The 25,060-nt window shown below is 58.3% G+C and overlaps 1 protein-coding gene across 3 annotated transcripts; it reads right to left on the bottom strand.

The window, feature by feature from the left end:
* Positions 1–24,787, bottom strand: RILPL1 (Rab interacting lysosomal protein like 1). Of its 3 annotated transcripts, none has more exons than XM_058656858.1 (8): positions 24,094–24,787; positions 17,046–17,196; positions 14,055–14,173; positions 13,356–13,577; positions 8,890–9,062; positions 7,526–7,618; positions 2,341–2,364; positions 1–465 (listed from the first exon to the last, which is right to left on the bottom strand). In XM_058656858.1, exons 1-8 carry the CDS (start codon positions 24,400–24,402, stop codon positions 321–323), a joined length of 1,236 nt encoding a protein of 411 aa, XP_058512841.1. In that variant the 5' UTR covers positions 24,403–24,787; the 3' UTR covers positions 1–320. The 3 variants fall into 3 exon arrangements, with proteins under 3 accessions (XP_058512841.1, XP_004595401.1, XP_058512842.1); XM_058656859.1 differs by lacking the exon at positions 2,341–2,364 and adding an exon at positions 2,569–2,656 and having other exon boundaries at positions 325–465; positions 24,094–24,784; XM_004595344.3 differs by lacking the exon at positions 2,341–2,364 and having other exon boundaries at positions 24,094–24,776.
* Positions 24,788–25,060: the final 273 nt, after the last annotated feature.

Below are 25,060 nucleotides of genomic sequence, written 5' to 3'. Positions count from 1 at the left end.
TAAAACCTCAACACGCAGAACTTTATACAAAGCAGGTCAAATGGCAGTTACAGTGGCAAGTCGTGTATTTGGCTTAAAGCAGCTGTGTTACCCAAGTTAACGCGAAAGTCTGGCCTCTGTCCACAGGGTTATTAAATACATATCCTAAAGGGTCAGAGTCATCTGTTATAAACGGCGACAGCCCTGGGTAGAAACAAACATTCCTGGAGAGTTTGGTGTAAGTTTCCCAACGTCGGTCCCCAAAGCAGTCTATCTGTGGGGTCAGTTTTGAGAGGGGCACGTGCTGACGTGCAGGTGCCAGGGCAGCGGGGGACCCGGAGTCACAGGTGCTGTAGGGCCTCCTGGCCTTGCTCCGTGTAACCGTCGTCACGCTGGGTGCTGGCCCATTGGCCGAAGGACTCGTGAACATGCGCGTTCCTCTGTGTGTTGGCTGGCCGCTTCTTGTCCCGGGAGAAGAAGCTAAATCTGTGGGAAGAGAAGAGGCCACAGTGAGCCCGAGCCTGGGCCAGGTCTCATTTCGTGCTACAGCAGGGGCACAGAGCAGCCAACACGGGAGGGAGTGGATCACTTAAGGTGTGAGAGGCCTCTTAGATGTGGCTCGGTTACTGGGCACGGCCCTGGGCTCCTTCAGTCTTGGTGTCATGGGGTCAGCCAGTGGGACATGGTGTGTATCTGTGGATTAGTGGCTGGGTGGGGCCCTGGGGTCTTTTAGTCATGGTATCATGGGGTCACCCAGTGGGACATGGTGTGTACCTGTGTCGGGATGAGGCCTCTCCCACCTCGATCCCTGCCTAGGAGCCTTCCCGTGGAAACAGACCCTGGGGTCTCTAATGTGCCTGCTGAAGCTGAACAAAGCTCACTCAGAAGCCATGAGAAACACAGGCTGCCTCTGACCTAAGTGGGCGCATGTTCCCAGTGTAGGTCATCTGTAGGTCATCATGTCTGTGATGTGTAGTGTCTGTCAGGAAGCTGTCACACAGCAGCCCAGATTTCACATGGGTTACTGCTCAGCATGGGGCTCTGGAGGTATTTAATTCCAGCACACACAGTTCTCTGATGAGAAACACTGAGGGGGCGTATGCACAGGGCACATGGGAAGCTTGAGTGCGGAGTGTGTCACGTTCGCTCGCTGCTCGGCAGGCGCTCCTGTGCGCCAACAGCTGCAAGGCCGTGAGCACGCAGGCAGACACCCCCAGCGAAGGCCTGCCAACTGCACCCGCCCTCCCGCGAGCTCCGTAGACTGTCAGCCGCCTGTTCACACTGTCGGCTTCTCTCTCCTCCAAGCTCTTATCCCTGGAATTTGGGTTTCTGATGGTGTGTTTCCTGCGGGGGCTGTGGGGGGCAGGAACAGGCACGGGAGCCCTGAGAAAGCTAAGTACATAAAGGACTCGGGGTTCCCTCTGTCCACCTGCCAGCTGCTGTGAGGGCCACTGCCCATGGGCTTCCGAAACAGCCCATTTGGTGGGGCGGCTTTGCTGGCACCTGGCTCCTGCGGTCAGTCTCTCTAGGACCAAGTGTTTCATGGCAGAGACCAGGCGAGCACTACCTGATACTCCCTAGGAAGTAGGGGCTCTTTTCTCTACAGCAGCAAGGAGGGTACTTCAGCAAGTTTGTGGAAAATGGAATGAAAAGAAGTTTGCTGTAGAAAAAATTTTGAAATCCATGCATATCGAGTCTTCACGGAGGGGGCCGCATCTCCTAGGGGTGCTGGTTCAGTTCCAGCTGCTTCACTTTGATCCAGCTCCCTACTCATGTGCCTGGGAAGGCAGCAGGGGATGGCCCAGTGCTGGGCCCTGCACCCATGTGGGAGACCCGGATGGGGCCTAGGTTCCTGGCATCTACCTGGCACAGCCAGGCTGTGGCACCTGTTTGGGAAGTGAACCAGCAGGTGCAGCATCTGTCTCTGATTGTTGTCCTGCCTTAAAAATAAGTGACTAAATCAATCTCTTTTTTGCAATCAAATAAACTAATGCTTTAATTTCATTTTCCACGCACACGTTGAGGTATTTCTGTAGGTGAGTGTACAGTGACCAAAGACAGTTTCGGATCTTGGTGACTCATGAGCTCTGTCTGAAGGGTCGTCGGGCCAGTGAGTTGGCTGAAACTACAGCAGTAACGCGGCCCTGTCACATTCCGCCCTGCCTGACTAAGCTAAGCAGGAGAGCCACGTCCACTCCCAGCAAGCAGGAATCAAACACAACTTCAGCCCTCCTCTGCACTCCCCTTTTGATAAGAGCAAATGGTGACCCATGGCGCTTGGCCCGAGGAAGCAGTTAGAAAGCTTGGCGTGGAAACACAGGGTTAGTGTCACCCGGGGGCCGCGGGGTGCCAGTTACTGACCCGTCACTGAAAGGACCTTCTTTACTGGACCGTGGACAAGGTGGTTTTACAGCAGAAATAGAAGAAACAGAGAAAGATCGGTGACCGAGCCTTGTGCAGGGGGTGGGGTGGCGTGTCCCCAGTCACACTCCATACCCACGGCAGAGCGAGGACACGCAGAGGCCGGCCATGCAGCAGCCACACGGCAGGCACAGCCCACACGAAACCCAAACCACACGCAGTGCCTACAAGGGAGACCAGTCGTCGGACAGGCTGCAGCGTGGGATCATCTATTATCAGTCCAGCTGCCACCATGGGCATTATGGCTGTAAAGATCCTGGTCCGAGAAGTACAGGCAGACAGAGGAGAGAAAAACGGGGGAGGTGTGAAACACTCGGCATACACACAGACTGCTGGCCGGCTGGACCCTGACCCTGACCCCGGCTCTCAACAGGTGACCGCACGGGGGAGCAGGGTCCCGGCCCTGTGGATGAGACCAGTGAATACATCCTGAACAATGGGTGTCTTCAAAAAAGGGGGAAACCTGAGAGCGAAGCCCTGAGCAGGAGGCAGAGGGAGGAGAGCAGGAGGTGGCCAGCCAGCACGACAGAGGCCACAGCAGTGTCACCCACGGTCCTCGGAAGGCGTGGAGCCAGCTGCCACTTGCAGTTGACCTCACCTTGCTGTGGTCGTGGCGGTCATCTGTCCAAGAGCATGATCATAGGACAGCCGCCAAGTGGACAGGGTGCCCCTCAAGGCCCTAGGTAGGAAAAGGAGGAGTATGGGGGTATGTGGTGACGCCCTTGTGTGGAGCCTGCTGTGGCCAGTGAGCGCCTGGGTGGTCTCAGGACCATTTCCTGGTCCCCCTGTGGGAGTTGGGGCTGATGCCAACAGCTCAGCCGCCCCTTGGCTGGGCAGGAGAGATGGATGTGACGCCATGGCCAGGTCGCTGCCACACTGAGAGGTGACGTTCCTGCCAATTGGCTGGGGTGGGCCTGAGGCACCTGTCTCCAGGTGCCGGAGTGGTTCCCTGCTGCAGCAATGGGTGCATCTCAGAGTGGCAGAACCACGGAGTGGGCTCTCAGGGCAACACTGGAGAGGGAGGTGTGCAGAAGGAACGGGTTCCACCCTACATGGCCAGTCTCAGGTGGCATTTCAAGACGACCATGGACAGGCAAGGAGAGAGGTAGGGAGGCGGGGTGGCAGCAGGGGTCGGGGAGGAGGACAGGGACGGAGTGTGCTGCTGGTGCTGCCGGGAGCACTGGCTTCCTGCTCTGAGCCTGGCATCCTGTCACTGCTGCCCTTGCTGTCCTGTGGAGTGAGGCCACACCAGAGGGGGGCGCTGGTGCCAGCGCTGGCAGGGCTGAGGCTGAGGTCACCAGGGGCTCCCACGTGCCATCCCCGGGCAGCAGCTGGCTCAGGCACACGCTGTTCTCAGAGTGTCTTGCAGGCACGCTGTTTGCTCAGCAGCAATAGGAGCAGCAGTTTCCCGTGTCCTTGTGGGGTTCAGCCCAGCAACATGGAATCGGCACCTGCGACTTGGGGCCTTGGGCAGCCAGCCCTCAGCCAGGGACTGGGACACCAGGCCCACCAGGGTCACTCCGACCTCAGGTTTCCCAGCAGAGCCATGTAAGTGAAGTCGGGAGGCTTCACTTTAGGCCTCACTTTTTCTGAGAAATGGGGATGTCTGTCCCAATTCTAGGGTTTGGACAGGGTGAAGTGTCTTTTAGTTCAAGTGCTCTACACTGTGGAAGCCCCTTCCAGCCCCCACAGAGGGTGGGGATGGCGAGGGCACGAAGCTGGGCTGCCAAGCACCACACCCCAAAGGAGGACAGCAGGGTGGGGCAGCAAGAGGAGCTGGCGGGGGAGAGGGGCTACGAACCATCTAAGAATCGCCCTTCCTGGCCCCGGGCTCCTGACTAACAGCTGTGGTGCACACAGACAGCCAGTGTCCTGCCTGTGCTGGTCAAAAGCCTTTTGTGCCACTGTGCTCTCCCAGTCATGCCCTAGGAGGCTGGAGCTGCCACCTGCCTCTGCTGCTGGGTGAGAGGTGCTGGTCTCAGACCTAGCAGCTTCCTCTGCCAGGCCAAGAGTCTGAGAGCAACCTGGAGCGGGGAAGGTCCCTAAAAAGGGGCCCCAGAGCCCTTGCGGGAACTTTCCAGAAAGCAACACACACCCACAGTCTTTCTAGAAATTCAGGTGTGGGTACAAGAACTGCTGGTTGATTTTGATAACTTTGGCCACTTGACAGTTGCAAAAGCCAACTAACTCTTCATTACTTATTTAGAAAAAGGGGGCTGGAACACAAAGCTCCAAAGTCAGAAAATTCCAGAAGCTTCCCCAGGAAAGTGTAGGTGTCAGAGCAGCCCACCCACATCCTGCTCCCAGACTCACAGGTGGGACGAGCTAGGGGCTCAGTGTGTAAACCACGCCAGCCCCATCTGTTACTGACCAGGCCATCTTCTAAACAGAATCGAGATGAGGCTTCCTGGCCCGGCGGTGTGGCCTAGTGGCTAAAGTCCTTGCCTTGAACGCCCCAGGATCCCATATGGGCGCCGGTTCTAATCCCGACAGCTCCACTTCCCATCCAGCTCCCTGCTTGTGGCCTGGGAAAGCAGTTGAGGACGGCCCAATGCTTTGGGATCCTGCACCCGCGTGGGAGACCCAGAAGAGGTTCCTGGTTCCCGGCATCGGATTGGCGCGCTCCGGCCCGTTGCGGCTCACTTGGGGAGTGAAACATCAGATGGAAGATCTTCCCCTCTGTCTCTCCTCTTCTCTGTATATCTGGCTTTTCAATAATAACAAAATCTTTAAAAAAAAAAAAAGAGATGAGGCTTCCTCTGCCAGGTGCAGCTCTGGAAGCCATCTGCGCCTCTCCCTGGCTCTCTGGTCTTGCACAGGGACCCGTCTTTCTAACTGACATCAGTCCACATGACCTGAATGGAGTTAAAGCTACTGCAAGGTGCCAGTGCTGTGGTGTACCACATTAATCCTCTGCCTAGGGTGCCAGCATCGCACATGGGCACCAATTCAAGTCCTGACTTCTGATCCAGCTCCCCTCTAATGCACTTGGAAAAGCAGTGGAAGATGGTCCAAGTCTTTTGGGCCCCTGCATCCACATAGGAGACCTGGAAGAAGCTCCCAGCTTCAGACCAGCCCGGCTCCAGCAACTCAGTGTAGCTGTCTCCCCTGCCCAGACCCCAGAGAGTGAGCCAGCGGAGAGATCTCTGTCTCTCTTTCTCTGTGTAATCCTGCCTTTCAAGTGAGGACAAATAAATCAGGTGGGAAGAAAAGCTGCTCCAGCTTCAGGGATGGGAATGAGACACTGCCCTGGATGATCACTGTGCTGTCCTGTGCTTGGTTTAGGTGCAGTCATGTGACCAGGCAAAGCCAAGCAGATTTGACTCTTGGGAACAGGAAGTCTGAGCCGGAACCTGGGGGCCAGCACTGTGGTGCTTCAGCCCTGATCACTGCACCTCCAACCCATGCCAGCCAGTGCGCCGCGGGGCAGCAGCGGCGGCTCCCGCGCCCGCGCAGGACACCTGGGGGAATGTCCAGACTGTCGGTTGAGCCTGGCCAGTCCTGGCTGGTGCGGGCATTGGGAGCTTGAAGTAGCAGATGGGAACTCTCCCTCCTCACGTCATCCCCCTCTCTTGCTTTGCCTTTCAAGTGGATGAAGAAAAAATAAACTCTTAAGAAGGAAGAGCTGCTGGCTGCTGCTGCCCTGAGTCCAGATCCTCGGAGAGCAGAATGCGGGTAGGTGAGGGAACCGCGGCCTGGCCCTAGCTGAGCCGGAGCTGGGGCATGCCGAGACACTTCAGAGACTGCGCCAAATTCCTCCTCCCCAGGTACTCGGAGCTGGGACTCGGGGGAAGTGTCGCCTCCAGGAAGTAGCTTTCTCTATCTCCAGCTGGGAGCATGTCCCCTTCGCCACCTGAAGCTGGCCAGGAGCCAGGAAGAGAGCCACGTGCCCACCCACCAACTCCTCCTCATCTGGGCTGCGCGCTGAGAACCCAGACATGGCACCATCTTCTATGAGGAGGATGCCCAGCTGGCAGCCCGCATGGGTTCCCCCAGGAGTGAGCTCCCAGCCTGAGGCACAGCCTTCATCCCTCTCCCCGACACCTGCCCCTGCCACTGCTCCCACAAAGCCTGTGCTGTGACTCAGGGGACAGGAGTGTGCTCTCTGCTGCAGTGAATACAGAGCCTGGATGCCCGGCAAGGGCAGCAGGACACTGCCCTGGGAAGAGCTTAGAGCGCGACTTCCAGGCTGGTACTGTGCTACATGCAGTGGGTAAGGCTGCCCCCTCTGATGCCAGCGCCCCATATGCTGTCCCAGCTGCTCCACTTCCAGTCATGCTCCTGTTAGTGTGCCAGCCACGTGGGAGCCTGGATGGTATTCCAGGCTCCCGGCTCCAGCCCTGGACATTATGGTCTTTTGGAATGAACCAGCAAATGGAAGATCTCTCTCCCTCTTTCTCTGCAACTCTCCCTTTCAAATAGATAAATCTTTAAGATCCATGCCCACAGATAAGCACCTCCTCCCAAGGCACCCCCATCAGTGCACGGGCTTGAATCCCAGCTCTCCCTCCAATCACAGCTTTCTGCTACAGTGTCCCCTGCGAGGGCCATGATGGCCGCAGGAGTCAGGCCCCTGGATGGGGGTCCCACGGGAGCCCTGCATGGGAGAATGCTGTGCCCACTCACATTCCAATTTCACAAGGATACACCCATGCAGAGACTCGCTAAGGGACCTACAGGCTGGCTGAGGGCAAGCACTGGGTCCCAAAGCAGCAGGGTCGACTCTGCACGGATCATCTGCCACTCGTCACTTGGTGGAGGGATGAGTCATCACAGACACGCACAGATGGGGTGGAGCCAGGGACACTCCTGACCTCCCAGAGCTGGGACCAGGGGGTCTCCCTGTCCTCCAGCCTTGTTCACTGCCCTCAGAAGCAAGCCCACTACATGCTCAGCAAGCTCCTGAGCATCAGCCACAGGTCCCCGGCTCACCCTGCCCCTGCCCGGAGCCCTGAGGAGGAAGGCAGCGCTCAGACAAGGCGTGAGCCCAGGCAGGGCCTGGATGAAGCTCCTCCCAGTGGATGAGGTTGGGGACAGGACTGGCCCCGGGAGCAGGTGCCTGCGAGGAAATGAGGATGCCAGCTGCGGGCAAAGCAGCCCCACGCACGGGAGGCGCCGCACTTACAGTCGCTTGATCCCCGACTCCGGCTGGGGGGACAGCCTCGGGTGGGCAGCGGGTGGAGGCGGAGGTATCCGGTTCTCCTCTTCCATTTCTTCACTGGAAGTAATTGAGAGGTATTAGCTACAAGAACTATCAAGAATTCTGGGAGAGCTGCCACATTCCAGAAGAGCATAATCTGAGCAGGTCCAAACAGGGAATGAGACTGGGGACCCAGGACAAGGTCCCCAGAACCTCAGCCCCCACAAGGCTGCCAGCTGGGGCGTTGGCCACTCACCACGGGCAAGCGACCCTGGAGGTGAGGACAAGGTGCCCGCGTCCATTAGACCCAGCAGTCAAGTGGCAGCAGTTTGAGGAAAGAGCTGCATCTCCCACTGCAGTCAAACGTGACCCCACTTCCCGACTTTACAAAGTGCCTGCTCGACTAGGCACCCTCCTAGTTCCTCCACCCATTGTCAAGTGTCCCCCAACCAGACGTCCCCATGCCGGCGTGCCAACCCCACCCCTAAGGTAGGCCTGCCTCCTCTAGGAGCCCTCCCACCTGCACCCGTCTCCAAGCCACAAATGATGTCTCCTATCTCTGAACTTCCCAGCACCCAGTTGATCAGACGGACATGTGCCAGGCACACATGAGGTACAGCGTCCTCCTCGCCTCTGCTTGTCGCTGCCGGGGCAGGAAACACCTTGTCCCTGGGCACCTGTCCCTCTTCTGGATTTCCCCATCGGTCGTGCACCTGTCTTTTGCTGGGTGTAGGGGACCCAGCCTTGCACACTGTTGTCCAGCTGCTTACTGTGTGCTGTGACAACAGATGGCAAAACAACTGCCCCCGTGAGTAGGAAAAGGGTCACGTGACATACGTAACTGGGACAGGGAGCTTCTTTGGCGGGAGGGTGAAGGAGGAGGGGACATGTGAGGCAGCCCCTGAGCAACCAGGGCTCTGCCATGGAGAGCTCTGAGGGCCCATCTCTGGCAGCAGGAACAGTGTGTGCCAAAGCCCTGGGGTGGAGGTGGGCTGGGTATGTGTGAGAGTTGAGGTGTGAGGTGGTGATGCTGGCCAGGTGGAGCACAGGATGGCTGCACCTGTCCCGGGCCAACGTGAGGGTGTTCACATCGGCACTGATCCCACCTAGTGTGCATATTTGCATCCTTGCTGCCAGAGTGCCAACGTGCTGCCGTGCTCGGCCTCAATGTCCTGCTGCAATCTTGCAGTGGGGTAGGGTGTGCATCTTCTTGCAGCTGCGAAGACGTGAGTTACAAAATGCCACTGGGCTCTAGCGTCTCAAAGGCCACATGTAGAGGAGGCGGGGGTCTCTCTGAAATGCCTGGCTCCTGGGAGGAGCTGGTACACAAAGGCAAGGAGAAGCCTTACCTCTTGTAGTAGGCTAGCTCCTCCTGCAGCAAGAACACCTTGGACTTGAGCTCATTCCGCTCGTGCAGCACGTCCCGCAGTTCCTGCAGCGTGAACCGGGGCCGGTTGGGGTCCTTGAGGTCCATGGCCGCCTTCTCAGCGTCAGAGACACAGTCCTCCCCGCTGGGCTCTGCCTGCAGGAGGCACAGATGAGGCTGTTGAGCCCCGCAGGCACCCCAGCTCCCACTCGCTTCCCCAGCGCTGCTTGTGCTCCCACCCTCCGCGGGCGAGCAGCTTGCCCAGGCGCTATTTCCAGTACTCGTGGGCAGCCCCGTGCAGCTTCCCCGGGGGGCGGAAGCCACGGCCACCTGTTCACAAAGCGCGTCCCGCGCCGCCCCACTGACTCAGCGCTGTTTTACACATGGGAACAGCCATCCCAGGAGCAGGAAGGTCGTGCCTCCGATGCCACTGCCTGCCTCTCCTCCCCGACCTATGACAACGGCTAACCTGGCCAAGGTGGGCAGCACTGCCGCCTACCTGTGACAACGTGTGCATTTCCCGGGCTGTTGGCTCCGCCTGGCCATGTCCCCAAGCACACCCAGGCGACTCCTCCTGGTCGGCTACACAGACGCAGCCTGGCCACGCAAAGTCGCTTGACTGGTCAGACCCAGACCCTCCTCCCACCTTCTTCCAACAAAGAAGCCTTCTTAAAAACAAACAAAACCTGCTGTGGACACAAAACCCACAACAATGCAAAGGTCACTGGTCTAAGCATGTTTCACAGGGTTGTGTAGATACCACCTCTGTGGTTCTAGAGTAGCTCTCCCAAAGGGAGACCCTGCACCCAGCAGCCAGTCAATCTGCACTCCTCTTGTCCCATCATGTACATGGCCACACTTGGGATACCTGTGTCCCTCACCCCTGCGTCCATGACCACGCTCAGGATACCCCCACACCCCTGTGCATGGCCACGCTCAGGATACCCCCGCCCCAGTGTACATGGCCACGCCCAGGATACCCCTGCCCCCATGCGTGGCCACGCTCAGGATACGCCTCCCCCCACCCCGTGTACATGGTCACACTCAGGGATACTCCCGCCCCAGTGTATATGGCAATGCCCAGGATACCTCCTTCTTCAGCAACAGCTACCTGTGTCTTCCCACCTTACAGCTGTCACTGAGGGTCTAAGAAACTTCCTACACTGGTATTTGCACAGCTGTTCTCAGTGCACTGACACTCCCAGGAATGAGCTGCCGAGTGAGGTAGCAGTTCTGTGTGTATTTACTTGAGAAGAAGCGAGCTCCATGTGCTGGTTCCACACCCCCGGCCTACAGGTGCCCCAATCCCCTGAGCTACTCACACACAGTCACACGGGGTGGACAGAGGCCAAGGCAGCAAGGGAAAGCTCTGGCGTCAGGGGTGGGAGATGGAGGACACCCTCTGGCCCCGCTCTGCACCCCACCCCAGAAAGCTGAAACCACAGCAGTCAGAGGAGGGGGGGCTGCAGCCTGGAGGGTGATGCAAAGACTGGAGGCTGGCAGAGCCAGGACAGGATGTTCCTGGGAGAGGGCACTCGAATGGAGACACCACCCACGAGGCCAGTCAGGTGACAGAGGGCCTGATTTGGGAGAGCACACCCAGGCGTGTCCAGCCTCAGCACTGGAGTCCCCTCGGAACAGCGGGCAGCAGGGAAGGGCCTCACACAGCAAGAAGCTGAAATCTGGCCCATGTCTGTTGCTCCCCCAAACCATCTGGGCAGAGTCCCAGGCCCCGCTTCCCCTCCATGGGCCAGGGGAGGAGATGCTGGCAGAAGAGGCCTAAGAGCCTCGTGAGCTACTCCAGGCATCTGTGCACAGCGTCTCCAGGGTGTGGCTTCTGGTCCAGCCTCCTTTCCAGAGCCGCCTGCACAAGACCACATTTAGCAAGTAACTGGTATGCGGCAGGCACTCCACAGTGCCCACTGCCCAGGTTTGCTATGTAGTGATTCCGAGCCTTGCCAATTGCTGCACTCCAACCTGGGCAACATACGGGTGGGGGTGGGAGCAGGCTGCAGGAGCAGTGGCTGACAAGCTGAGTGCAGGAAGGTGGGCTTGTTCTGTGGGGTCTGGACAGCTGGGCAGCAGGTGGCTGCCACTAGAAACAGCTGGACAGACCAGAGGCTGCAAACTGGACCCCTGAGACAGCCTCGGGTGCTCCCCATCACATACTATTAGTCCTCTTCACTGTGTTCTAAGCTGCTGAGCTGGTTGCCAAGGAGACTTCATAGTGAAACTGGGTTTGGAGGTTTTTTTTTTGGCTTTGCAGTTAAGACTTGCTCCCTGACTCCCGCTCCCTTGGATGTAGACCCTGGGAGGCAGTGGGAAGGCTCAAGGGGCGGGGCCTCTGCGCCCCACATGGGAAACCTGAATTGGGTTTCTGCCTCCTGACTCCGCCCTAATGCAACCCAGCCATTGTAGATGTTTGGGGAGTAAGTACATGGATGAATGCTTCGTCTAACTCTCAGATAAATAAGTGCACTGAGGTGCAACTGAGACACTGAAAAGCCAGAAACAAATCTGGAAGATTGGGCCTTGCAGGGCCCAAGCGCTTCACAGTGGCCCTGGCCCATGTTAGGGGCTGCTGCCCCATCCTGGGACTCTCGTCCTTCTGACCCCAAACCTGACACGTGGCAGCTCAGGTCCTGCTGTTCACCAGTGGGGGTCCCAGAGCCTGGAGGTGGGGCTTAGGGACCTCCCCCACTGACTCAGCACACCTCCAGAGGCCTCCTCCAAACCCGAGTTCTTTTTCCTGGGAATGGACGGCTTTGGCTGGCCAGACCTGGAGGTGAGAAAGCTGCTACTTCTAGGCTTACTCCCCAGGGGCCGCGGAGGACGGGGTTATCTAAGCCTCAGGGTGTTCTCTTGTCCCTCTGAAGGCCTTTTGGACACAGCTGGAGGGAGAAGCCCCTGCCTTTGGAGTGGTCCTGACTGCCCCAGGTACCAAGATGCCCTGTGCCCTACTGCCCCTTGCACAACAGCTAGGACTCCTGGGTCAGGCTGGGTTGCCTTTATGGGTGGCCAGGACCCAACTTCTTGAGCCAGCGCCTGCTGCCTTCCAGGGCACACACAGCAGAAAATTGGAGTAAAAGCAGAGCCAGGACTAGGATATGGGGTGCAGGAGTCCCAAGCAGCCGCTCACCCCTGCACCGATGCCCACATACTTGGGAGTGGTACTAGGGAGGACCTGCGGCCTTCTCTAAGGCACTCCGGCAGTGCTCGGGTCTGTGGAAGCCAAGCAAGACCTTGGCCCTAGGACGGGCCTGAGGACAAAATCAAAGACCTACTACGGGCAAGTAGCTGGTCACCCCACACATCATGGGTTCCCATGTACGGCAGCGTCCCAAACAGGACTATTCACAGGAGAAAGTAGAACCGTAGTTCCAGGGGCCAGACTCACTGCCTGCCAGTGAGTACGGGCTGCAGGGTTTTAGGGTGGAGGGAACGTTCTAGAAGGCGGTGGTGACTGCAAACTGTGGTGAAGTATCAGGAATCACACCACCGTGTGCTTTGAGCAGCTGGGCCATGTGGTGTGCAGGTCACATCTTGGAAGGGGCTGCACAGTGTGACTAAGGCAGCACAGTAGGTGACAGTGAGGCGGCCGGACCCTGTAAACCAAGGACTGGAACCTGCACTGTGATGCCGCCCACTCTGGCGGACGGGTCCAGCCCCGTGCGCCGGGCCCCAGCTCAGCTCATGCTGTGTGGCTGGCCAATGACTGTGAGCACAGCAACTGGCTCGCTTGTTCTAACAGCTCTTCAGGGGGAGTGCCATTACAACTCCTAGGTTAGGGACGAGGGGTGCAGGCACAGAGGATCCTGGGGGGCCCTGAATCTGGCTGCATGGCTCTAGGGCCTGCAAATGGCTTCTCCCCACAGCTCCTCCTACAGCAATGCACTCTTGCCTCCGTGCCTCTCTGGCACCAACTGCTTTTCTTATACATTTGGATCCATAAAAACCTCCCTTCCCAAGTATCAAGTTCCATGAGCTTTGGTCCACTCAGAGTCATGGGAACGGTGTTGCTGCTGCCTAAATCCAGAACATTCCCATCCCGCCAGGCAGCCATGGAGGCCAGCCTCCACACCTCCCCTTTCCTGTTCATCAGCTGGTGGACAAGTGACACTCCCACCCGAGGACTGCGGGGAGCAATGCTGCCGTGGGCACGTGTCTGGCAGATGAGGCAGGGCAAGGAGGTGAGGTGGATGGTACAGTCTCTGTGGGCACCCTCTGAGTCCCCATATGCACCCATGCACACACACTCAGCAACCCTACAGGCAGGCATCAGTGGCAGGTGCCAGCTGCCATCACTCACTGAGCTGTGCACCCTGGGTCTCACTGCTGGGGGTCTCCGGTTCCAGAGCCAGCCCAGCTGTGTGTCCTCGGGCCAGTAGCTTGTTCTCTCTGGGCCTCCCAGTGCCAGCCTGGCCCACAGTCTCTCTCCCCTAAGCTTACCTCGGGCTCCTCCTTCTGGTCCTGGCCACGCTCACCCTGCAGCCTCTCCCGCAGCCGCCCCAGCTCGGCCCGCAGGCTGCCCATCTCCTGCTCCTTGGTCTGCAGGTCTGCCTCCAGCTCCACCTTCTGCTCGATGAGGGCTTTGCCCTGAGCCTCCACCACCGTGACGCGGTGCCGCAGGTCGTGGTTAATCTTCATCAGCCGGGTCTGCTGCTGCTGCAGCTAGAGAGAGGAGGGAGACCATTGTGTGGGGTTACCTTGGACGGCGGCTGGGGTAGGGCACTGCCTAGGCCCAGCCAACTGCAGGTGTGTCTGACATCTGGTCATAGTTTTTATAACTCTGGTGACCCCAGAGATGGGCACTTGGACAGGCAATAGGTAAGTATAAGGATGAATACACAGTGACAATTTCCCAACAGAAGGAGCCTGGACCACTCTGCTCAGAGGGGGTGGCTATGGGAGACCTGGGTCCCAGGTCCAGCTCCCTGGGACCAGCCTTAGGTGTTGGCGGAACTGGGTCATCGGGCACTGCCATTTCCTCCCACCCTTCCAACAAAACTGGGCATGGCTGGGCCCACCAAGCCATGGGCAGGACCTGCCCTGTGAAGTCCAGAGCAGTGACCCCAGGAGCGGAGGGTCCAGGCTCCTGTTGGTCACTGCCTGCCGTAGGGTGGACCTGGGGCAGGCCCGGTCACTCACGGCCTCCACATCCTCGTTTTTCAGGCCGAGCTCCCGGTCCTTGGCACGGATCTCATCCCGCTGCTTGTCCACCACCTCCTTCAGCTTCTTCATCACCTGCCGTTCACGCTCCGACATGCCTGGGGGTGGCGGGGGTGGCGGGCACAGGCAGTGTGGCTCCTCTGCCTCCCCTGCTCGGGCCCTCCAGCGCTTCCTCAGCCTCGCCCCCCACCTGCCCAGGCGCTCCTGGCCAATGCCCACCTGAAGCCCCAGCTCCCTGCTTGTGGCCTGGGAAAGCAGTCGAGGACGGCCCAAAGCCTTGGCACCCTGCACCCACATGGAGACCTGGAAGAAGCTCCTGGCTTCAGATCGGCAAAGCACCTGCTGTTGAGCTCACTTGGGAAGTGAATCATCGGACGAAAGATCTTCCTCTCTATATCTCCTCCTCTCTGTATATCTGACTTTGTAATAAAATCTTTTTTAAAAAGATTTATTTATTTGAGAGAGTTACAGGGACAGAAAGACAAAAAGATCTTCCATTTGCTGGCTTTCTCCTCAGATGGCGCGGTCTTTCATGAGTAGAAGAGACCCAGACACTCTTCCCAGGAGTGTTGGCAGGGAGCTGGTTGGGAACCAGTGCCCGCAGGAGAGGCCAGCCTTGTAGGAGGTGGCTTAGCCCACTGCACCATGCCTGGTCCCTTCCGTGTGCCATCGCTGCTAACCAGCCACTGCTGCTGTGCGGCTGGTGGGCTCCACCTAGGAGAGTCCAGCTCCCTGACTGGGCAGGAAAGCTCCGAGGTGGAGGTTACACAGGGACCTGAGGCCGAAACAGCCACTCTGCGCCATCCCACAGGGACCCTCAGACCCTTCTTATGCCCCTGCTTCTGCCCAGTCTCCACTCAAGGTCACCCATGAACTGGGGGTCACAGGCTCCATCATCTCTCAGGGACCCATCTGCCCAGGGTCTGTCCCACGAGTAGCCGGGAGGAACGTCTGCCCTGTGTTCCCGTGGCTCCCCATACAGAATAAAAATAACCATGAAGGCACGCCTGGCATGTGCTGGCTGCCGCGCTCGGGCGGGGCTGGTGGAGTGGAGGCACCCAGTGTCTTCCAGGCCGACCCTGCCGCAGCCAGATCTGTACTACTGGGCATCGTGTGAGCACATCTGAGTTGCACCCATGGGGGCTGCGTGTGACAGCCCGGTGACCACGGAGCCATCTAGAAGAACATGGCCTGCAGAACCAACGCAGCAGGCACACAGCCGCCATGACACAGCTCAGTGCTCTCAGCTCCCGGCCGTCACTGGGGCACCCCCAGGGCCTGTGTGCCCTGCAGAAATGTCAGACAAAAAGGTGGCAGGTTCCTCCTTATGCTCGCCACAGTCCTCGTATGCTGTGCGCCACACAGCGGAACACACAGCTGCGTGTCCACAACAGTGCTGCCCACCGAAGTGTGGAAGCCCTGTCGTCCTCCAGGGGGTGAATGGGTGAACCTGACCCATGCAGCCATGGACAGGAAGCCACATCTCAGGTGACTGCATTCCAGGCGGGCTAATCCACCGGGCCTGGAGGTTATGGCTGGGGAGCTGTGGGGATGGGGACTCACAGCTAAAAGTTATGGGGCCAATGTTCTAGAACTGTACTGGGCACGGCTCTGAAGATACAGGAAACGGCTGAGAGTGTGGTGCACACGGGTGAGTTACATGGCACACAGTGCTCACAGCATCGCTGACAAAGCAGCACAACCCAGAGCTTTCCACATGCCAACTGGCTGCCCCGTCCCCACAGCAACGCCCATGTGTTAAAGCTGAGGGAGCGGCCATATAGGATCGGACACAGCCCGGCCAAGGTGGACAGTGAAACTCTAGCTGGCTGGCCTCCAGGCCCAACCTTCTGCAGCCCAAGCAAATCACCTATCTGTCCTTTGGGAGAGAGAAGGCTTGGGGTGGGCGTTTGGCACTGCGGCTGTGGTGCTGCGTCCTTGTCAGAGCCTGGGGTTTGAATCGCGGCTCTTCCAGCTCCGGCTGGCAGCTTAGGTGCATCTTGGGAGGCAGCAGGTGGGTGGTGGCTCACTGGAGGGCTCATATCCCTGCCACTCACACAGGAGAGCTTGAATGAGCTCCCGGCTCCTGGCTTCAGCCTGGCCTGCCCTGGCTGTTACGAGCACTTGGAGAGTAAAGCAGTGGGTGGGGACAATCTCTCTCTCTCTCTCTACCTTTAAAATAAATTAAAATTGGGCCCAGCAGCATGGCCTAGCGGCTAAAGTCCTCGCCTTGAAAGCCCCGGGATCCCATATGGGTGCCAGTTCTAGTCCAGGCAGCCTCACTTCCCATCCAGCTCCCTGCTTGTGGCCTGGGAAAGCAGTCGAGGACGGCCCAATGCCTTGGGACCCTGCACCCACATGGGAGACCTGGAAGAAGCTCCTGGCTTCAGATGGGCTCAGCTCCGGCCGTTATGGCCACTTGGGAAGTGAACCAGTGGATGGAAGATCTTAAAAAAAAAATCCAGGGACAGGGATAGGAGTTTGGGTGGGAGGGTACTCCCAAATAAAATAAAATAGAAAAAAAAATCTAGGGACACTAAACTCCATGTGGCATCCAAAATTGGATTCTTTGATAAATAGTGGGTTTTTTTTAAGATTTATTTATTTTTATTACAAAGTCATATATACAGAGACGAGGAGAGACAGAGAGGAAGATCTTCTGTCTGATGATTCACTCCCCAAGTGACTGCAATGGCTAGAGTTGAGCTGTTCCGAAGCCAGGAGTCAGGAGACTCTTCCAAGTCTCCATGTGGGTGCAGGGTCCCAATGCATTGGGCCGTCCGTGACTGCTTTCCCAGGCCACAAGGCTCCCACCGGAAGGCCAGGTACCACCGACCTCCTCTGCACCAGAAGACCAAGGGCTGAGGTCCAGGCCTCTCCCAGGGGATACGGGGAATCCTCTGGGACGCCCCCTGAGCAGATGCTGTAGCAGGTAGCCCTCCCCACACAGTCCACCTCTCCCCCACCTACCTTCATGCTTCTGGAACTCATCCTCAGACAAGTTGATGTCCTTGTGGGACAGGTTGGTCATGAGCTGCTTGTTCTCCTCCTGCAGCTGGGCGATCTGCGAGAGCAGGTCCTGCGCCTCGCCCCGCCACACATCCTCCACCAGCTCCAGCTCCTGCCAGGACGGGAGCGGCAGGGGTCACAGCCCGCTGGAGCAGCACCGCACCTGCCCACCCCCACCTTCCCCACGGGCACCAGGCCGGGCCACCTGTAACCCACACAGTACTGCTGGAGTGAGAAGAAGGCACTTCTGCTGGGCAGGCACCTGCAATGACACCACGAACACCTGGCTGGGTGAGCGCCGGCCCGGAACACGCATGAAGCTGGGACAGTGCTTGCTGGTCAATCACCCTGACGACCAGGGACAGGCCAGCAGCCCAGGACTGAGGGCTCCCCACCCCATTTTTGTTCCCAAAAATCTCTGGGGTGCTCTGGCCCCCACTCTCTGTGCACACAGACCTTTCGCCCCAGCAGAGCAAAAGCTGCTCAGAGCCTGGGGCTGGCCAGGGTAACACATGTCTCCTGGGGCATCTAGGGTAACCCACTGAGTGGAGGCTGCAATTGGGCTCTGTGTGGCGCAAGGAAGGTCTGCGGGTGGACGTGAAAACGCCTGATCCAGAGCAGGAAAAGGCAGAAGCAGCCCGACTGCCCGTCAGTCGTGGAAGTGTGTGCTCATGCCAAGAGAACACTACTCAGCTGTAACAAGGTGCCAACTGCTGACCTGCTGACAGTGTCACAGCGTTTACCAGCATTGTGTTGGGGCAGGCCCAGCATCTTAAGCCACTGCCTGTGACGAGCACATCTCGTACCAAGCGCAGGTTTGAGTCGCAGCTGGTTTGCTTCCTATCTCGCTTCCTGCTAATGTGCCTGAGAGGCAGCAACAGTATTGGGCCCAGCACCCCCATGGAGACCCAAATGGAACTCTGGGCTCCTGGATTTGGCCTCGCCCAATCCTGGCTAGCGCAGCCAAAAGCTGGATGAACAGTAGACAGAAGAGTTCTCTACCTGTCTGTTGCTCTATCTTTCCAGTAAATCTCCCTCTCTCTTTTTAAATGGTGGATTTATTATTGTAAAGGCAGAGTTACACAGGGAGGGACAAGCAGAAAGATCGCCCATCTGCCGATTCACTTCCCAAATGGCTACAGGTGCCAGGGCTGGGCCAAGCCAAAGGCAGCAGCCAAAGAGCTTCTTGAGGGCCTCCCACGAGGTACAGGATTCCAAGGACTTGGGCCATCCTCGGCTGCTCTCCCAGGCACATTAGAAAGGAGCTGGGGGCCCAGTATGATGGCTTGCTGGCTAAGTCCTTGCCTTACATGAGCCAGGATCTTGTGTGAGAGCTGGCTCATGTTCACTCAGCTCTCTGCTTGTGGCATGGGAAGGCAGTGAGGACGGCCCAAAGCCTTGGGACCCTGCACCCACATGAGAGACCCAGAGGGGGCTCCTGATTTTGGATTGGTTCAGCTCTGGCTGCTGCAGACACTTGGGGAGTGAGCCAGTGGGTGGAAGACTTTCTTTCCTTCTCTCTGTTAATCTGCCTTTCCAATAGAAATACATAATTATATGTATAGATATGTATATGTGTGTATATGTATGTATACACACATGCATACATGCTCAGTAGAGAGGCCTGAAGCACAAGATCCTGGGTCACACGATCCTATAGACACAGAATGTCCTGAACAGGCAAATCTACAGAACGGTGGCTGTGCAGGGCCGGATCCCCAGGGGGATGAGGGGTGACTGCTCTCTTCTGGAGTAAAGGAACCTTCCACAGTTGCCCGACAAATAGGCTGTAGTAGGTCAACCTCACAGTATGTGACAATCCCCAGGAAGCTCTTCCCAACAGCCGGGGGGGTCTATCATGAACCCGCAAACCGCCACATGGCTGTTACTGCTGCCGGCCCAGAACCGCAGCCAGGGGCCACTCAGTGTTGCCTGTGAGCTGATGGGGCTCCCTGGGAAGGCGGGTCCCCGGAGAGGAGGAGGAGGGTGCAGGATCTCCCTGGGGGGTTGTAGGAGTCAAATGGTCACTACTGGGAAGGCACCGCATCCTGCCGGGGGCCTGGTATATCACTGTTCTCCATGTGCAGCTCTCACGAGTTTGCAGGTGGCCGGACAAGGCAGCTTAGCCTCTTTCCATCTTCCAGCTAACCCCCCAAATCCCACCTCCTCCGCCAGGAAGCGGCACTGGGGATAGAGAGGTTTGTCACTGAGCGGGTGTATACAGCGGTTCCGCTGGTGGGCAGGCGTGGGGCTGGGACGAGGGGTCCTTGCTGCACGCACATGTGCTATGGGGGCAGATGGTCTCCTGCAGCTGCTGCTCTATGCCAGGGCTCAGCCCGTGCCATCAGCGGAGGCAGGGCCATGGTGGCCTCAGACACCGCGCCCCCGAGCCTGACAATCTGCTTGCTATCTTGCAGCTGTGCTTAGGCTAAGGGTTGGGGGTGGGGGTGATCCTGGATCACCAGGGTGGGTCGGGTCAGCACAGGGTCCTTACATGTGGAGTCCTGGTGGGGGTCAGGCACGGTAGTGAGGCATGCTGAACCACTGCCTGGGATTCTCACATCTCACTGCAGATCCTAGCTGCCCCACTTCCACCAGGCTCCCTGCTAATCTCCTGGGAAACTCACTGGGTCCCTGCGGGTGGAGAGGGCATCTGGGAAGTGAACCAGCAGATGGAGGCTTGCTCCCTCACCCCTCCCCTCCTCCCTTATTGAATCTCTTCATCACTCTTTCAAATTAATAAGTAAACAAACTTTTTAAAAAAGTTCATGGGGCAGGTGCAGTGAGTGGGATGATGGTCTAGTCCTCCATCTGTGACATCCCATATGGGCACTGGTTTGGGTCCAGACTATTCCGCATTTTTTTAAGAAAAAATTTTTTTGAAACGCAAATTTACGAAGAGGAGAGACAGAGAGAGGATTTTTCATCTGCTGTCTCAGTCCCCACATGACCACAATGGCCGGAGCTGCACCAATCCGAAGCCAGGTGCCAGGAGCTTCTTCTGGGTCTCCCACATGGGTGCAGTGGTTCCAAGCTTTGGGCCATCCTTGACTGCTTTCCTACAGCACAAGCAGGAAGCTGGATGGGAAGTGGAGCCACCAGGACACAAACCAGCACCCATATGGGATCTCGGCGCTTGGAGGTGGAAGATTAGCCTATTGAGCCACTGTGCCAGCCACTTTTTGCATGACATCCCCTCAAGGGGGGGGAGAGGCAGGTGGGCCAGAGTTCGAGATAACATAGTTCTAGAAGCAGCAGTTAGTGAAGATGCCAGGCACACTGCAGACTTTCAAGAGGGAAGGAGGCAGGGCATGGAGCTAGGGGTGCACACAGGGTCCAGGCCCTTCTTCAGTGTCCCCTGCAGACAAGGAACCACTCTGACTTGGCTCAAGACTAGCCATGGGGGACCCCTTCAGCCCCAGGCTCCCGTGTCTCCAAGTGCATCTGCCCTACACCGTCCTCTCCCTTCACACTCCTGAGTCCCCCTGCCTAGTGGGGACTTCAGACCTGAGGCCCCAGTTCTCGTTGCTTCTCTCTGGTTCCTGTCTGGAAGGTGACTGCAGGGAGAGTGACCTGTCGCGTGCAGCCAAAGTCCTTGCCCAAGCCATCTGCCCCGGCTGGCCTCTTCCCTTGCCTCAGCCTGCAAGGCCCCCACTCCTGCAGCACCCCATCACGCCACGTCCATCCCCAGCCCGGGACCTGGGCACTCACCCTGGCTTACACCTGCCCTGGTTTCTATCCAGAACACTTCCGCATTCAGGAATTAGAGCTCTCTCTCTCTCTTTGCCTCTCAAAAAAATTAATATTAATAATAATAAAACAAACATCTCCTTGTTTGTCCGGGGTCTTCAAGAAGTCCATGAAAATGCAGGTTATGAGAAAACAGCACAGATAAAAATATTTTAAAATTATTTGAAAGGGAGAGTGTCAGAGCCAGGCACTTCCTCCAGGGCACCCTCATGGGTGGCAGAGGCCCAAGCACCAGGGTCAACCTCTACTGCTTTCCCAGGCAATTTGGCAAGAAGCTGGATGGGAAATGGAGCAGCCAGGACTCGAACCTACTGCTATCGCAGGCAGTGGCTTAAGTCGGGGGACTGCAATGCTGTCCTCTCAAAACATTTTTGCACTGAAATAGCTTTTTCTTTTCTAGCCCCGAATTTTCCAAATTGCTCCCATACATTATTCATTCTATTTGTCACGAGCAAATATATATATTTAAACCTCTTTGCTCACGCTAGAACATCACCATCGTGTGAGTGGCTGCAGAGCATCTGGCTGAAACGGCGCGGGATGCTCAGCTTCCGGGACGGAGACAGGAAAGCGAGGCGAAAGGTGTCGTTGCTATTCACAGCGATGGCATGCAGAAAAAAGCCTAAGAACCCTGGGTCTCATAAGACATCTGAAAGCTAGGCAAAACTGCACGCTGCTGCTGTGGCTTGGCGGGGAAAGCCACCGCCTGTGGACACCAGCATCCTAGGCAGGCTGGTTCAAGCTCCAGCTGCTCCACTTCCAATACAGCTCCCTGCTAATTCTCCTGAAACCATTTGGGTCTTTACCCTTGTGGGGGGCCCCAAAGAAAGCCTGGGCTCCTGGCTTCAGACTGGCTCAGCTCCTGCCAGTGTAGACTTCTAGGGAGTGAGCCAGTGAATATAAGATCTCTCTCTCTCTCTCTCCTTCTCTTTTTCTGTAAGTCTTTAGAAAAAAGACATTGGGCCCAGCACTGTGGCCTAGCAGCTAAAGTCCTCACCTTGAATGAGCCAGGATCCCATATGGGCGCCGGTTCTAATCCCGGTGGCTCCACTTCTCATCCAGCTCCCTAGTGTGGCCTGGGAAAGCTGTCAAGGACGGCCCAATGCCTTGGGACCCTGCACCCGTGTGGGAGACCTGGAGGAAGTTCCTGACTCCTGGCTCCAGATCGGCACAGCACCAGCCATTACAGTCACTTGGACAGTGAATCATCGGATGGAAGATCTTCCTCTCTGTCTCTCCTCCTCTCTGTATCTGACTTTGTAATGAAAATAAATAAATCCTAAAAAAAAAAAAAAGACATTACATTTTGCTCTTTTTTTTTTTTTTTCCTAACCAGACGAGCCACATTACATTTCTTTCAAATGACTCTGCCCAAAAAAGAGGGTTAGGATCTCAACCATGCGGTCACTCCAGTGCCCACGGCTGTGCCCTGCAGAGTAAGCGGACATGGTAAACAAGTGTGTTGAACTGACAAAGATCCCATGCCATGGGTGTTACCTGAGGCTCGTCTACACAGCCATGGGACTGCAGACTGGGTTCTCCCATCATCCTTCTATTCCCACCTCACACTCCCTACCCTGGCTGCCCGACAGCAGGCCTCGGCTCTGCCTTCCTTTGCATTGCCTCCAACAGAGCAGGACATGCAGCAGGCCATGCCCATTAGTGGGGTCGCAGCCTGTGCTGAGATCGCGGCCTAGGGCCCAGGGACCTGCAGAGCAGAGCAGACCTAGTCCAGGGGTCCACAGGGCCGGTGTGGTGCCCTTTCCTGGGGTCACATTCATGGACAGGGGAAAGGACGGGCAGCTGCATGGATGCCCAGAATGGGAGGTAAGGGGCCTGGGAGAGGTGGGTCCTTGCTGCTAACCAGCCAGAACACTCTGCCATGCATGGCCTGCGTCCCAGCTGAGAGGGTTCTAGCAGCAACAAGTGCAGCCGGCGAGGCACCTATGGCCTTCAGGCCTTGTGATGTGCTGCGGGTGGCAGGAGGGCATCAGGGGAGGAGGGCCCGCGACCAGGCGGTGAGCTGGCCCTGCAAGGCTTCCCGGACTAAAAATAGTGGTGGTGGCCACTGAGCAGGCTGAGCTCCGGGCAGGCTCTGACCTCGGCGCCTGTGGCTTCACGTCTGGTACCTCGGTGACAGCTCACCACAATCCTCTCCGGCAGGGCCTGTTCTCCTATTGCACAGCCAAGGTAACCCAGGGGCTTGGGCCATGGTGGAGACAGCACAGCCTGTGAGCGGTTCGGTTGCAAAGCAAACCCAAACCAGTCCCAGAGACGGCTGGCAGACTGAGGTGGAGGAGCAAGTCAGGCTCCAGCTCTGATGTGACCTCGGCCATGGGACCTGTGGTCGAGGGAGCCATGTGGAGCCCCTCAGCCACCCAGGAGCCAGCTGCATTGCAGGCTGCAGACCTAGCTGTGTCCCGCCTCCTTGAAAACACAGGAAGCCATCCAAGTCCATGACAGGTGTTGGCCAGCCAGGGAGGCTGGGGCCGGCTGCATCTCCAGAGCCCGCATGGGCTCCCTGGTCCCCGGCAAAGGTGCTTCCTTCCACTCTTAGCCTGAAGGGTTGGCTGGGAGCTTCCCAGCTGAGGTCAAGGCAGGAAACCGCCGATCTCCCACTTCCTTTCCCTAGACACCTCGTGCTTGTCCGGTCTCAGCGCCCAGTGGGGAGGCTGTGATTCAAACTCCCCTGCCAGGGCAAAGCTGTCCCAAACACCGCTTTTCCCCCCAGAGCAAGCAGGTGGGGAGCAGACACTAGCCCCATCTCCCCTGGAGCTGGCCCGCTCCGGCCTGGGCAGGGGCTCAGGGAAGGGATAAGAAAAAGGCAGGTGCCACTTCTCCTGGGGGAGGCTGGAGAGCAAAGGCTCACATCACTGCTGGGGAACAGCTAAGCCCCTGCATCACCCCGCTGATTCTTGTAAGGTGAGGTGGTCCTACAACTCTACAACGCCAACACTGACAGGTGAGGTCACCACACACAAGAGAGATTAGGTGGCTTACCCAAGGTCACACAGCTACTAAAAGGTGAAAATGGAATGTGGACTCTGATCTGCTGGCTCTAGGTGCAAGGTGCCCCTGCTGGGCAAAAGTGGGCCAGGGGGTTAGCCTCCCTCCTTCTCTCCTTCCGAGTGCTCCCCTCCCGTGTGCTCTCCTGTCTCAGCACAGATGCACGACCCCGGGGAGGGAGCCCAGCGCCGCAGAACCATCGCGTCCCAGCTTCCCCACTGCTCGGAGGGGCCAGACTGAGGCCGCCGCCCACCTTCTGATGTTTGCGCTCCTTCTCGATGCGGTCCATCCGCTCCAAGCGCAAGCGGTCCAGCTCAAGACGCAGCTCGTCCAGCTCGGGCGCGACGTGGTGGCGGCTGACCAGCACCTCCAGGATCTCCAGGACTCGCACGACCTTGGGCATGAGGCGCGCGATGGCCTCGCAGCCGTGCTGGTCCACGACCCGCTCGAACTCGTGGCCCACGAGCGACGCGATGTCGTACACGTCCATGACGGTCAGCTCGGCCACGTTCTTCTCCAGCGCCGACTCGGCCGCCGGCTCCGACCCCAGCTCCTGCTCCATGGCCGCCCCGCGAACTAGTGCAACTCCTGAACTTGGCGTTGTGGGCAGCCGGCCCGGGCGCCCCGGCGCCGCCGCCCCGCACTCAGGGGGCCCGCGGGCGAGGGCGCGCCGGGCGGGCGGCGGCTCTGGGTGCCCGGCTCGGCCCCGAGCCTGCTCCCCGGTGGGGGCGGGGGAAGAGGAGGAGGAGGAGGAGGGGAGGCGAGGAAGGCGCGCGCGTGCGCAGGCCCGCGGCGCCTCCCAAGTTGGGAATCCGAGTTGGGTGCAATGGAGGAGTAGGGCGCGTTGGATAGGGGCTCCGCTGCGCGCGGAAACGGTTCGCGCCCGGGGGCCGTCCCTGCGGCTGGGCTCGGGAGGAAGGGCGGCCCCCGGCTCCTCCGGGAAACTTTGGCGGCGGCGGCGAGGCCGGCGGACCAGCTTCCCCCGCAGGGATGCCGCGCGCCCCGCCCCGATCCCGGTCTGGCGAGGGGCGCACCGGCCTCCCGCTGCCCAATGGCGCCCTGGGGTCCCTACGGGCACGCGCAAGCACCGCTTGCTCGACAATCGCCCCCAGGCCTTACTCCCCACCCACCCTCCAGTCCGCCGAGCCCTCCTCCCTCCGGGTCCCGGCTCCTCCCCGACCCGCCGCCTGGGAGGGGTCGAGGCTGGCCTGGGAGAGGGG

The sequence above is a fragment of the Ochotona princeps genome, chromosome 29, assembly GCF_030435755.1.
Source record: "Ochotona princeps isolate mOchPri1 chromosome 29, mOchPri1.hap1, whole genome shotgun sequence".
Taxonomy (NCBI): domain Eukaryota; kingdom Metazoa; phylum Chordata; class Mammalia; order Lagomorpha; family Ochotonidae; genus Ochotona; species Ochotona princeps.
This window is presented reverse-complemented; position numbering and strand designations above follow the sequence as displayed.